The 14,756-nt window shown below is 44.6% G+C and overlaps 1 protein-coding gene across 2 annotated transcripts in view; it reads left to right on the top strand.

Moving 5' to 3' along the window:
- The window catches only part of PMP22 (peripheral myelin protein 22), a 32,573-nt gene that overhangs the window by 5,247 nt on the left and 12,570 nt on the right, over positions 1–14,756 (top strand). For both annotated transcript variants that reach the window (XM_077166056.1, XM_077166055.1), the window contains exon 3: positions 682–781. In XM_077166056.1, coding sequence (XP_077022171.1) covers positions 682–781 — 100 coding nt within the window. The remainder of the gene's footprint in view (positions 1–681; positions 782–14,756) is intronic.

Genomic DNA, 14,756 nt, shown 5'->3' with positions numbered 1-14,756 from the left:
AGGTCACAGAGAGGACTTTGGCTGCAAAATGATCAAATGTGAAACGCATTCGATTTTACACTTCTTTTGTCGGCTGTGAAGACAAAACCCAGGGCAGTTACCAGATTGTGGCTTTAATTTTATTTCAAGCAGGTCCCAGGGATGATATTCTTGTTTGTTTAAAATGCTGAGAAATGATTCTGTGGGAGTGAGAGACAATTCTGTTGTAGGGTTTGTGAATTAGTTTATCATTCAGAAGCATCCCCGGGTAGTCCCTATTGTGCCAACTGGTAACGGTGTAGAAATTGTAAGTTAAGAAATGGACTCAGAGAGGGGTTGGTTTGGGGAAGGCACCGGGGAAGTAAGAAGAGCAGAGAAAGCTTGAGTGCAGTTCTAGCTTGAGTTTTAGGCGCCTGTAGTACAGTTCACATCTGTGCCCAGGACAGTTCCCATGTGGTACTTTTCCACTCACAAGGTGCTCTTCAGTTACAAAATGTTGGCTCTCTGTTCAGCGCTCTGTCTGAGGCTGGCTGTCACCTCTCCATTTAACCAGGGAGCAGCTTCTGTCTCTCCCATCCTGGGTTGGAGCAGCAGAGGTTGACTCGTAGATATGGCTGCCCTCTGCCTTCTCTTGGTCTCCCCCTAGCCCACCCCTCCGCCCCTCACCATCTCTCCTGACTCAGGATGTCCGGTTCTTTCTAGCAATGGCTGGTGGTTGATGGCCGCACGATGGACCTCTGGCAGAACTGTAGCATTTCTTCGCCTGACAGCATCCAGCACTGTTCCCTGTCATCGACAAATGGTAAGACTGGCTTGCTTTCTCCATAAGCGTGGCTTTCTGTGTCTATAACGTGTTTCCCAAGCCAGACCTCGAAACCCTCATCCTTGGAAGGCCACAAGCGAGGGAGTTGTTGCTGAGGTGGGGTGGAATGTGATGGAGAGCCATGGACCTCAGACAAAAAGGGAGGGGCTAGAGCCTGACGGTGAATGCAAAGATCCTGAGTACTACGATCTTCCGCCCCCACCAATGAAAGGTGCTTGAGCTCCTTCCTCATCACTAGGTATATGTTTTCAAAAGAAATTGTTTTTTTTGAATAAGGGAATGTGGATAAAGACAATTACAAAGATGGCATCATGACTAGACCCCACTGAGACTTTTGATTCTAAAGCCCCCTTTGGTCTGTGTTCGGAAATATTCTGCCTATTTCTCTTGCTGTGAGGGCGGGGCCGTCCCACAGAGAGTTGGGCCTGGTTTTGGTTGTCAAGTGACAAGATTGACCTTCTGGACCTCAGGCCTCAGTGGTGACACTTGGCATAAAAACCTTCGAGTGCTTCCTTGTTGCAAGAGATGTGGCTGTTTGCAAAGCCCTAACCTGAGTTTGTGGATTCTTCATCCAGAAGATTGCATTTCTTCTCTGTTCGCAGTGCCTTTGCTTGTAAGCCATTGGAAAACAGGCTTAATTGGAGTCAGCTTATGGGAGGGGTTGGCAGGGGGAGCAACTCACTGAATACTCCTAGCACTTGGAAGTGTGGAATGTTCATTCGGATCACGTGTCTTTGGGTATAAAGGCAGAGCTCAAAGCCATGTGTCCTTTTATTGGCTGGAGGGTGCTTAGTGCCAGCGTGGAGTCCTGGAACGGGTTAGGGCGTTCGGAGTTGAAAATGCAGGGAGCTGGGCTCAGCTCATTCTGGTATTCCAAACGCTGTGTCTTCAGCCTGGAGAGAGAAGGAGCTGTAAGTGGGGTAGGTCTTTCCCAGCGCCCATAAAGTACAGCTTTAAGTATTGCTGCAGCTGCTCCTAGATCTGATATTCATGTCAAAGATGCTGTACTTGATAAGAAAAAAACAGCTTAGATCCAGCTCAACACAGGCAGGCAGGGAAGTCACCTTTAGTTATGGTTTTGTACAATTCTGCTTCTTTGTTGGATTTTTTACCTCCTATGGTAAAAAATAGGTAATATCCAAGCATGCCGTGGAAGCATTTCTATCAAATAATGAACCTCAGTATAAATAGAAATTGTCATGTGGCACTTTTTGTGGGAAGGGTAGGAAAGGGATACTTCTTCCCTTTATCTAGTGGAGTAGAACACTCTTCTTTATGCTTCCACTTTCCAGAAAACAAAAATAAAAACAAACTAAAAGGCCGCACTCCTATTGAAGTGAGCGGAGGTGGGAAGCCTTATCTTTTCTCTGAGTGCATGGATGGTATAGAATTAAGACCATCTTAGGGGTTGCAGGCTGAGTTTTCATGGTGGGTTGGCAACAAAGTAAATGAAATGCTCACAAGTGCATCACTGGTGCTGATAGCACTGCTTGTCCCCAAAGCCGCAGCATCCGGCCCCCTCCTCCCCTCACGCCGCCAGGGTCTGGCCAAATTCCCAGGGAATGTAGCTTAGGAGGCTGCTCCCTACTGACACCTGGTGGCCGCTCAGCCTGAGGCCGGCGGCACCCAGGGTTCGGGTTCAAAGTGGCATTTATCCACATGAGGCTGGCACCGGATGCTGGGCTCTTAGGCCCGGAAAGGGGACAGCTTTGGCAGGCGTGTCAAAACCTGGCCGTGTCTCGGTACTCAAGCCTCCTGCAGGAAGGAAGGTGACATCTGCCCCATCGCCTGTTACTGGCCGGCATTCGGCTGTTATTTAGCTCTCCAAGCAGACCTCAAAGAGGCACATGTGCTGTTATAATCAGAAAGCTTATTATATCCCTTGCTGCTTGGGTGCCATGCTCATCTTTTTGGGCTTACAGTGATTATGGGGTTTCAACTTTAGCGTGGGCTCCAGATCTGACCGGTTTTCTGTAGGGACCTCATTTCCTCCCCCACATCTTCTTTCTCAGTTCTCACACTCAGGGAATTTTGAAGAAACCTGGACAAGCCCTTAGTCATGCTGGGTTTGTTTTGACTCAGGCTTATTCTGAGCAAGACGTTTCCAGTTGAGATTACCTTTGTTGGAGTCTTCAGCGTGTATGACAGCTTCTGCTGTGACATGCCGAATCTTTCATGAGTCCTTGCTTTGGGTCTAACTATTGCTGTGACCAAAGCTAAGGGGAAAAAATATATAATTTTTAATAATTGGAATTCCTTTACAAATGAACTAAGTTTGTTGAAATCATTTAGCCTTGTTTGTATTTGTTCTTAGAATGTTTGAGACATACTTTTCATTTAGGTGATCAAAAGTGGGCAGTGCAAGAGTGGCTCAGTGGCAAGAAAATATTGCCTGCCGAGCTGGAGAACTGGGTTCAATTCCTGGAGCCTACCCATGCCAAAAAAAAAAAAAAAGCAAATGTAAGTCATTGTTGGTATCAATTCGGGAAGAATATGCTGTGCTCTGCCAGTGTGTTGTATGAAAAGTACTTTGGTTTTCATGACTTGCTCTTGACAACCCTGAAGAGCCTCATTTTTCTATGAGCCTCATTTTTCTATGTGTAGGGCCACAGGGTCTCCATTCATTCTGTTTTCTACTTGGACAATGTCCCCTGGTGCTGTGCAGTGGGTGGCCAGTCTATGTCAGACATCTGTGTTATACAGTTTGATGTTACGTAGTTGAAGAAGTCGTATCAGATTTTTCTCCAAAGTTACCCCTTGATATTGGACATAGTTTTAGATTTCTTACTAGCTGCTCTCAACTTGGCCTGCCTTCTTGTGTTCTAAATTCATCATACATACTTTCTGGCCCCCTTCCTTCTCCTGACCGTAGACAGAGGTGAAGGAGTTGTAACCTTCTATTCAATATCTCTTGGGCCCAGGGGATATGAGGACTTACCCTGGTGATCCCGAGTCACCAAGTGTGGACAATGAGTCATGGCAAAGAGTGTAAGCCAGGAATGAGGGCTGGCAAACTGCAAGTGCATCAGAGTTCAGGGGAGGAAGTGGAGCGGAGATCTTGTGTGGGAGGTGGAATTTGATCCATCCTCCAAAAGATGGACTGGATTTAAATAAACACAGGCCAGGGGGTGTACATTCCCTGCCAAGGCAATGATGTGACCTGAAGCAATGCATGGGACGGGTAGACCAGTTGGCCAGGATTCAGGTCAGGATCAGGAATGGCTGTATATAATAGAATATTTCTAAATGGCAGTGGTGTTCATAAAATAGTTTCTTTCTCTCTCATTTAAATTTCTTACTAGCTGCTCTCAACTCGGCCTGCCTTCTTGTGTTCTAAATTCATCTTTAACTTTAAAAGAAGTCTGGAATAGGCATCTCAGGATAGGTATGATGGTTCCTTGAAATTGTCAGAGATCCCAGGTACTTTCTAGCTCGTTTCTTTGTCATCTCTTGAGTTCAGACTTCATTTCATTCACTGACATACTGTTGAGCCCCAGCCATTTTATCTAAGTTTCAAGCAGTAGCTTGGAGAGAGGAGAAGGAAGAGAATGTGACCTCATTCTTTAAAAAAAAAGTTTTTCTTAATTGTGGTAAAATATATATAACAGAAATCCTTTTAACCATTTTAAGTGTACTGGTCTTTTACACTAAATACATTAATAATATTGTCTATTTCCAGACTAGTAGTTTCATCATCCTAAAGCAAAACTCATACTCATTTGGCAAGAACTCCCCATTCCCCACTGCCCTCGCCCTGCTAACCACTGTTCTGCTTTCTGTCTTTATAGTTTTGCTTATTCTAAGTATTTCATGTGAGAAATATCATGCAATATTTGTCCTTGTGTGACTGGCTTATTTCATTCAGCATAAGGTCTTCAAGGTGTATCTGTGTTTTAGCATGTACCAGCACTTCACATCTTTCCACAGCTGAATCCTATTCTTGTTGTATGGATGTACCATTTTCTGTTTATCCATTCACCTGTTGATAGGCACGTGACTAGCTTCTTTTTAATGGAACTTCCAGATGGACCACACACTTCTACTACTATCTTTAAGCTGGAATTTAGTTAAAGGGAACCTGAGAAAAGTAATCATGTGGCCCAGGGAGAAGCATGGCTTCTCAATTTATAGAAATTTAATAGCAAGCATCTGCCTGTTACCCTGGCTTGAAATTGCTTCTCTCAGATGCTGTGGCCACCCCTGCCATACCCAGCCATGCTTATTTACAGTTCCTAGACAGTTTCAGTGCCAGGCCGTTATTTTAGGATTTTTGAAATAGCCAATCTTGACTCAAACCCGAGCTCTGTCAGCAGCACTGCCATTCTTGCAGTGACCCAGATCAGAAACTGCAGAATCATCTTAGACTTCTCTCTGTAGATTTCTCTTCCTCCATCCCATTCATTAACAAAGTCTTATTCTTTCATGATGCCTCTTGAACCTTTCTTTTCCTCCAGTTCCTCTGAACAGAAGATACTTGGGTGTCTCTTCTAAGCCCTGGATCTGTAAACCCAGCTGTTTTTGTGATCTCAATTCCAAAAAGTTTTATCTCCCAGTTCCACTGGGATATCTCAGAGGTACCCATCCTCCAATCCCCATCAGCATGTCCACAGCTGATCTGTACCCTTCTCCACCAAATCGCCCCATTGCCAGTGTCTGGTGTTTTAGTGATTGAGATCACTGTCCAGCCAGCCTCATGTTTGGACTCTCTCATCACATATTTCCTTCTCTGTCCCTTCTTGAATCAGTAGGGAAACCATCAGCTATTTCCATGTGTCTGTCCATCGTCACCATGTTTGTAGTCAAACCGCTTCTCTTCTTGCCAGAGCCACTACTATGGCCTTCTACCCAACCTCCCCATGTCCTTTCTTGCTACCTTCTGACTCATTTTTTCATACTCAATCCAGGACACCATATGAAAAATACAAACTCAACCATGAAACTCCCAAACTTTAGGCTTTCAGAGGCTTTCTATTGGTCCTAATCTTCAGATGAAATTCCTTCACAAGGACCTTAGGAATTGACCTTTAACTCTCATCTCCCATCTCACCTCCCCTTCCTCCTGGGATTTCAACCTTCACTTACTTCTTTGAACAGGAAGGGCCACTTCCAGCCTCAGGATTCCTCCCTTTCTGTCTTTGAAACTTCCGTTCAGAAATTTAGCTGACTACCTCTTTACATTGACTGGGCAAACCAATCAGTGAACATAGATAATATAGAGCAGTGAAAGGGACTGCGAGGAAAGTAAAACAAGGCATTGTGATAATGAGGGTTTGGGCAGGGAGGGGAGCCCTCTTTGAGGTGTGATCTGTTGAGGAAACTAGGAGTCCATTGTATGGGTACCTGGGAGGTGCCGGGGGCCATTCCAAGATAAAGGGACCATCAAGTTCAAGATCTCCGAAGAGAAGCAACCTGGCATCTCTGAGAAGAACCTGGCAGAGAGAGTAAGGGGAAGACTAACAAGTGATGTATTGATGCATCACTAACTTTTATGATTTCATTCCAATCTGTTCTGCCTTACATGTGTTTTTTTTTTTTTTTTTTAAAGGAAAGACAGAGAGAAGGAAGGAAGGATAGAAGGAAGGAAGAGAGGAAGAAAGGGAAACATCTTTTAAACATTTTCTTGTTTTATTGTATTTTGTTTCTCCGTTTTCGTTACATGGGCTGGGGCCGGGAATCGAACCGAGGTCCTCCGGCATAGCAGGCAAGCACTTTGCCCGCTGAGCCACCGCGGCCCGCCCTACATGTGTTTTTTAGCTGTCTGCTTTTGTTCCAAGTTAATGTAATTGTCCAGAGGCATTTATAAGGTGGAACATAGCAGAAATCTTACAAAGTAGAAATGCACTAGTGTATTTTCAGCCATTATCCTGGGTGAGGGGATTCTTGTCACATTTGGCATTTTCTTTTCTTTTGCTGCCTTACGTGTTTCCCTGATGGGGATATTTTACTTCCATAATCAGAAAATAGCCACAAAGATGAACATGTTAGGAAATTAGTATTTACAAACAGATACATCCTCTCTGTCTTGAGGAGGAGCATGGAATCGCAGGGCAGTGCAGACAGGGTCCACAGAAGCAGCATCTGCCCAAGCAAACTGGGGCAGATATAACAAGGCCAGTTCCTAGAGTCTTATTTATTAGGCTGAAAAGGTCTGAGAAGCTCTGGTGGGAGCTGAGTGTGGGGATGGGATGTCAGGCCTCCTCCCCGAGTCCCAAAGGCACCTACCTCCTTGGAGACCTCACTCCTTGGTGCGAGTTTAACGTTTGCTAACCCACAAGGTTCAGCCAAAACATTTGCCTTGTTCTTGAGTGCACTAATATATTTGTTTTGTTTGGAGTTCTCCAAATTATCCAAAGAGTAAGTCCAAAGACACATGAGAATTCTCCCTTAATGGTCCTGGTGTATGGCCGAATGGGCTGAATTTCTGTACCAGGCTCCAGGGTACTTGGGAAGCTGGGAGCTGGAGGAGCAACACCCTCAGCTTCCAAGACCCTTGGCTTGGACTTTACAAGCTTCAGAGAATCACACAGAGGCAGGGTCAGGCAGAATTTATCTTCAGGGGCCCCTACTCCCCATGCCCTGTATCCCTATATTACAGAATCTTCTTTTGACTTTGAAGCAAGAGTTGACAAATGGGTTTGTATGAGCGTGACCTTGAAATGTGTCCATTCTTGAAGGATTTTCATTTTTAAAGAGATCTATGCTCCAACCTAGGGCAGAGAGAAGATCAGTGGGACATCTTCTAGTCTGTCCCCAAAGCAGCCTTTGCCAGGGCACCTCCACACCTTTTCCCAGCGCCATCAAATGGGTCTGCTTTGGCCTTCATGAGGACTTAGATCAGCACCAGAAACAGAAAAGAAACACTCATTGTCTTTCCTTTCCATTTTACACAACAAGAGAAGCAAAAAATTCGCTCCAATCAGTAGATCATGGGCAGCGTTAGACCAATAGTTTGGATTGGAAATGAGGAAGAATAAGTCTTGTCAGCCTCACAGGCACCCAGCATAGCCCTCAGTGGTCTCTTTTTGTCTCCACCATCAAGATGATTCCAAATTTATCTTGCTTGTCATTTCTACCAGGGCAACAGCCTATTTCCTCATTTGTGACTTTGGCTTCTGGCCATATTTCAGATAACACAGGAGGCCCTCTGCATTTATGGGTTCATGTTTTGCAACTGTGTTTAAAATATTTGTGGCTCTTTCCACAATCTCTATCCAAGTAATGGCTCTTGATTTCCCAGGACCACGTGGTATGCTGAGGCCCTGGCTTGGCAGGGAAGGTACAGGGAATAGGATATGCTGTCCCAGTTTTGTTCCAACCCTTAGGAAATTTTCTCACTAAATGCCAACAGAGTTAATACGGAACACTTGTTCTAACCTGTGTCTGAACCATAGACTCTTGAAGCTCACAATCTTTGCTTTTGAAAGGTTTTCATTTGCAACCTCACATTTCATAAGGACTGAAAAAGCTTCCCTTTTAGTTATGGAGCAAGGACTGACTGTTGTGGGCTGAGGCAGTGGATGCTGGTTTTTGGTGCCAAAGGGAAGGATGTCCATCTGCTACCCAGGCTTCTGATTGTGCAGGCTTCGACACAAAGATAGACTCTCAAACTGGGCAGGATCTGGAAGGCCATTTAATCCATCTCCCAGCCCACTCTATCTGATGATTTGGGCCTCTCTGCAATATACTTACCACCATTCATCCCTCCAGTGTTGGGGAACTCACTACCTTTCAAGGGAGCCCCTTCTATGTTTCAAAGATCTGACAATGTGATTCATTTAGTCATTCTTCAAATGGATTGAGCACATTCTGTGGGCTAGGCACTATTCTAGAATCTGGGCACAGAGATGAACAGAAAAGTCAAGAGCTCTGCCCTTATGGAGCTGACATTTAGTTGGGGGAAAAACTGACTATAAATAATGAAACAAGAATTGCAGAGAGTGCAAAGTGCTCTGTAGGAAATAAGTAGGTGATGAAATAGGAAGCAACCACTGGGGGAGAAACAGCTGGTCACAGCAGGCGTCTTTGAGAGTGACTCAAAAGACAGAGAGTTTCCAGTCATGTGAAGAACCCGAGGCAGAGAATTCTAGGAGAAGGGAATGGACAGAGCTGAGGTCCTGAGGGAGGAAAGAGTTTGATGTGTCTAGCAATGAAGGGGGTCAATGCGGGGAGCATGCTAGCCAGAAATCTCAGAACAGTCTGGAGCACTCCAGAACATTCTGAACCATTCTCAGTATAAGCCATGTTTCTGAAGTTGACAATCAGGACACCATTGGAGGTTTATAAGTGGAAGAATGGCATGTTTTTTATTTGTGTTTTGAAAGATCATCCTGGCTGTGATGTTGAAAGTGTATTTGGGAAGAGATGAGAGGGGAAACTGGGGACCTGGGAGGAGGCCATGAAAATAGTCCAGGCTGGGCATGACCATCATGAGATGACCATGGTGACAAGTGCACTGAGGGGACACACAGGTGTCAGGCCCTCTTCCAGGAGCCTTACATTGAATCCTTACCAGAACTACAGGAAATAGGTTGTGGCTTGGCTGGAGCAGAATGGAGGAGGAGTTCAGGAGGCAGGTGTGATGATGGACTTGCTGATGGCTTGGATTGTGGGGGTTTAAGGACAGAATAATTAGAGATGACAACTAGGTTTTTGCCTTGAGCAATTGGCAGTGCTGTTGGGTCTTTGACTCAGATAAGGGAAACTAGAGAAGGAGCAGGGTGATTTTGGAGGATGGAGTAGAAATCGGGACTTGTGTTTAGGTCATCAGAGATGTCAGCAAGGTATTTGGATTTAGGAGTCTTTAGTTCAGGGGAAGATGTCTGAGCTGGAAATTCAAATTCCAGAGCCATTCATCTCTAAAGGAAGATATTCAGTCTCAGTCACTTTGGAGGCAGGTTTGCATACAGAGCAGAAAGAAGGGAAAGGAGCCCAGGGATGAGTCTTGGGGGCCCTTCAGTGATTAACAGGGGGTAGGTGGACACAAAAAGGAGTTAGTAGAGGGGATTAGGAGGTGGTCAGGGATGTTGGGGGAACACCATGAGATCACATGTTAAGAAATTATTTTGTAAACCCAACTCTGCCCCCTCTTCGGTCTAGTTATTTCAGGTTGTCTTCATTTATCCTGATGTGCAGCAGTTTCTGTTCTAAACTTGGGTGTACCAAGTTGTGTCGCTATCTTCAATGTGTTTAAACCTTAAATGTCCCCAGGTGAGCTCAGAAAGACTGTACCTCCTCTTTTGCATGACCCTTCAAATATTTGAAGATGACACTTCTGACTTCCCTGAGTCTTTTCCTCTTTTCATGATGCATAGTCCTTTCAGAAGTTTTCTAGGTGTTGGCAAGAGTCCCCTGGGGTCCCATCTGTGCAGTGTTGCCTCTAGATAGCAGTCCTAGGATTCTGAAGTTGACTGAGTGATGTGGCTTGGCAGACTTTCAATTCACCACCCCATTTTCCCATCTCTCTCTCTATCTTTTATGAATTTTAAACCTAGAGGACAGCAGCCAGATCAGGTAATGCATTCGCTTTCAAACATACTATTGAAGTTCTCAGCAACCCCAGTGGGTTGTTGCGGGAAATGAAGCGGACAAATAAAACTGAGCATCTGGAGTCTCTATGTTTTTCAGCACTGGCTCTACCTCTAACACACTGTGGAACCTGGAGTTTCCCTTGGTTTTCCCAGTAACAGAAAGAACATTGAGGCAGGGCCTGGGGTCAGTGTCCCCCTCACCCCCATTGCCCCCCACCCTCATTGCAAGAGTCCCAGGGCCTCTGTTCACATTCGGATGAAATTGTGAAATAGTGGGATCCTGAGATGACGTTCCCTTTGAGCTGATTCTTGGATATTGGGTGAAATTTCCGAGGATATCAGTAGCAGGGAAGGGTTTTGAGCTTGGGGAAAGGAGGGCAGTTTACTGTGGCTGGTGGGGATGGGGATCCAGTACTGTTTCTGGCTCTTAATTTCCATGATACTTTTTATATGAAGAATTCATTTTAAACCCAAAGATCTTAAGTATGGGCCAGTCATCTCCCTGTTCTTTCATTAGTAGAGCTCACGAATGACCCATGAAAACTGCCCTTCTTCCCTCCGCTGTCTTTTTCATGGCCAAATCCAGTGTTTCTGATTGTGTTCTTGGGGACAGTGGTTCCAAGGTTGTTCTTAAGTAAAAGAGGCTCCCTGTTAAAAATCAGTTTGAAAAACACTAAATTTTTAACAATTAAGCCGGTGTTTTCTTAATTGCAGAATGTTTTAGAACCTTTCAAATTTCATTGTACATTGTAAGTATCTGAGGACAAACATTAATATACTCAACATAAAAGCCGACCCCTCATTTTTTTACTATATCAACTGGCAGGGTACGTCTTCCAAGGACAATTCTTTGGGGATACACAGCCTAATCAACCCTCCTGTTTCTATAGTTTTCCAGCAGGTGAATAAAAGAAACCTCAGGCAGCTTAATATTTTCAGGTGACCTCAGGTGGCATTATATTCCCCTTTCAAGTCCAAACACTAAATAGAGAATAAGAATATGGGTGTCAAACCACATGTATAAACTCGACCCTAAAAAACTGGGTCCTGTTCCTAACACAAGGTCTCTAAGTTAGGGGTGGGTCGGGTTGAGCTGGGATACTTTGACATGAAGCTTCTTCCCACCTGCAGAGCAGCCCCAATCCACGCATCACAAGCCTTTAGCTCAAATGTCTACTGTGATGGTTTGTTGAAAGGGCTTCCCACATGGTCTTCATTGTTTTGTGAGCTCCAAGCAAATGTCATTGGACTGAAATCTTTTCCCCATCTGGCTTGCTTTCTCCATGGGTCACAGACAAAGCCAGACTAAGACCTGAGCTCCATTTCAAAACCATGCACTGGTCTGCACGGAGAAGAAGTTGAGGGGGCAGGACCCACGCTGGTCTCTGGACATGCTTGAGCCCGTGGGTGATGCATAAGGGCAAAAGACAGCATTGTTTGGGACGGGGCCTCTTGGAAACTCAATTATGTCTGGAATGACATTCATACTGAGAAATAAGGAAAAGCAGTTTGTGCAATGGCAGTGGGCTGGGAGGTTTGGGCTTGGGAGTTCCTGATCTTGGTGGATCTGCATTTTCCAGGGCAGCCCAGCCATCTGCAAATGGGAGGTGTTAACGCTTGCGGCTGTGATTCATCTCCTGGGGTGGCCCCCATTCTTCTTGATTTTTCTCCTGTGGATTCTAACTCCCTTGAAAGGGTTCTCCCTTTCACTTTCAACACATTCTGTTTTTTTCACATTAGAAAACTTTTATTAATTGCCCAGAGTGGAATGGAGGATGAGGCGGGGTGTAGAGGGGCTGGGAAACACCAAAGATATAGATGGACCCATGTGAAAGGCTCCATTTAAAAATGTGTCATCCTTTTGGAGCGCTTCGCTCACTAGATTGCTAGCCCTGGGCTAAGAATACAGTTGAGGGGGCAGATGTATTTCCTCCATCCCTCAGCTGCTACTGCAAGCACATGACCTTGAAGTGAGCTTTGATCCTTGTGCAACTGAAGTTCCCAGTTTTCCAGTGAGGAGCTGGGTTTGCTTCCCGCCCCAGCCCATGTCAGAAAGCTATCAGTGGCTCTGACACCTGGCACCGAATTGGAACCAGAGTCTGCAGTGAGCTTTAAGGCTTTTGATTCTAGCGCTCGGCACCGAGGTTGGAGATTGGCTTAAAACACTGCCACTGGATGCTGCACAAACACCCAGGAATCCACTTTGGGACAGGCATTGAGCAGGGCCTGGAGGGTGATACTGGCTGCTCTGCTCATAATTAGGATGCTTTGATTTAGGGGAAAGAGATAGGGAGTCATTGTCAGGGGCTTGTGTATGAGCCAATGAGCTTGCCCCTAGAAATGCTGGCCTGGCATTAGGTTTGTAAAGCAGTTTTGTAATTGACAGGGCTTATTTTGTTTTTGTTTTTTTTTTGTCTTGCCTTGCAGTTTTCTTGATTCGAATAATTATTTTCCGTGTAACCAATTTGCTTTGCCTTAGTAGACGTGGGCACACTTCAGGCTGAAGATAGATCTGCACCTCCCCCCTCCTGATTTTGTAAATAAGCTTTACTGGGACACAGCCATGCCCATATCCACTTATTGGCTACGTCTGCTCAAGAGCTACAGTGGCAGATTTGAGTTGTGACAGAGACTTACAGGACTACAAAACCTAGCTGTGCTGTAGATATAGATGGATCTCTAGGTCGTATGCAAGCATAGTTTGGAGTCCTGGCTTGCATGTTGATAATATACCTTGTGTAGACATTGGAATCCCTGTTACAACATTGTTTGGGTGAATGCTACTTAGCTAAAGCTTTGAGTAACAGTCTGTAAATACTTCTTGCCCCTCCACTTCAGCCTCATTTGCATTGCCCTTTGAACAGAGCTTTCCCATCCATGGTTTTTCTCGATCATTACAGTAAATACCCTATGGGATGTGCTACTGCCTCGTTAGAGGAGAGGAATTCAGGGCTCCATAATGTACGGTGGCAAGCTAAGCAGATGTCAGCAGAACTGGGCGACACAGCCATCTCTTGGCCTGCTCCTGAGCACCCGGGCTGTCTCCCCCGAGCCAGGACCGATGAGGGTTTTGTGCCTCGGTACGGGATTCCATCCTGGGAAGGTTCGAACACCTGTCGTTCCCCATGCGTGTGATCTCTGCTGCCCGTTGCTGGCCTCGTCGTCACTCTGTTCCAGTTCTGACAGAGGACTCTGGCCTGAGGTCAATGTCACCTGAGCTTTGGAACCTCCTTAGAACACGGCGGGCTTCCCTTTGAATGATGCCGGCACGCGTCCTTGAGTCTTCTGTTCTGGCCCAGCCCTGCTCTTCTCTCAGCCCTGCTCTTCTCTCGTTTTCTGTATGTAGCTTTTAATTCGATGATCCCTGAGGAAAGGAAAAGCCCCTTTTTTCTTTTCCTGTGCGAAGCCTGGTCCTGCCTGGGGGCCCAGCAGCTCTTTGAGATTTGAATTCCCAACTCTCAACTTACTGACTGCTGTGCCTTCTGTAGTTTGCACTCTTTTAAATTGGTTTTAATTATTCAAGTATGACATGTATTGCATGAAAATATTCTCTTTATTAGCAGTAACCAATATAGATCAAATGAAGGCTTTCTTGAGCAAACTCTCTTTCATTCTAACTCCAGTTCCCACAGGTAACCTTTGTTATCCATTTGGCACATCTTTTCAGATCTTTTTTGCTATGAATGCACACACATATGCAAGCATGTGTACATACGTGTGTAGTTTTTCTTTGGCATGCGTTTATACCAAGTTGTGTGTCTGACTGTACAGCTTTTCCTTTTCATTGTCTTCAGGGTCTTTCAAGCACTGAAAAAGATATAATTCAGGATTATCTTTAACAGCTGCAAATTATTCCATTGTATAGACAAACCCTAATTTGTTTTCCCTTTTAGAGATTATACTAAAATGAATATCCTTCTTCATTTCTCAGTATTTATCTAAGGTATAGCATTCTGAATAATTCTGTAAAAGGCACTTCAAAATTTAAATATATTCTGCAAATTTGCTTGTAACCAAAGAATTATTATATGTTGTTATTATATACTGGATTTCCATGTGTATGTCCAGTATCTTAATTCTGTTTCATATTCTATTTGTTTTTTCATGGCTTATACCATAACTATGTACAATATTTATAATAATACACAATATTTTGACAGTTGGTAAATGGTGCTTTGTCTCGTTGCTTTTTTTGCTTTCCATTTTCTAATGTTTGGGTCAACATTTTTCTTGGCTAGTATTCCTTTTTTGTCTTGAAGTTCTATGAAAATATCCTGTTGGGTTATTGATTAGGACAATATTGAATATATAGATTATTTGGGGGAGAATTGGCATGTTTACAACTTTTAGTTCTCTATCAGGGAACGTAGTATATTTCTCTTTCTTTAGTACATTTTTTATGGTCTTCAATACAATTTTTCTACCTT

This window comes from Tamandua tetradactyla, chromosome 6 (assembly GCF_023851605.1).
Source record: "Tamandua tetradactyla isolate mTamTet1 chromosome 6, mTamTet1.pri, whole genome shotgun sequence".
Classification (NCBI taxonomy): domain Eukaryota; kingdom Metazoa; phylum Chordata; class Mammalia; order Pilosa; family Myrmecophagidae; genus Tamandua; species Tamandua tetradactyla.
Note: the sequence above shows the minus strand (reverse complement) of the source record. Positions and strands in the feature narration are given on the sequence as shown.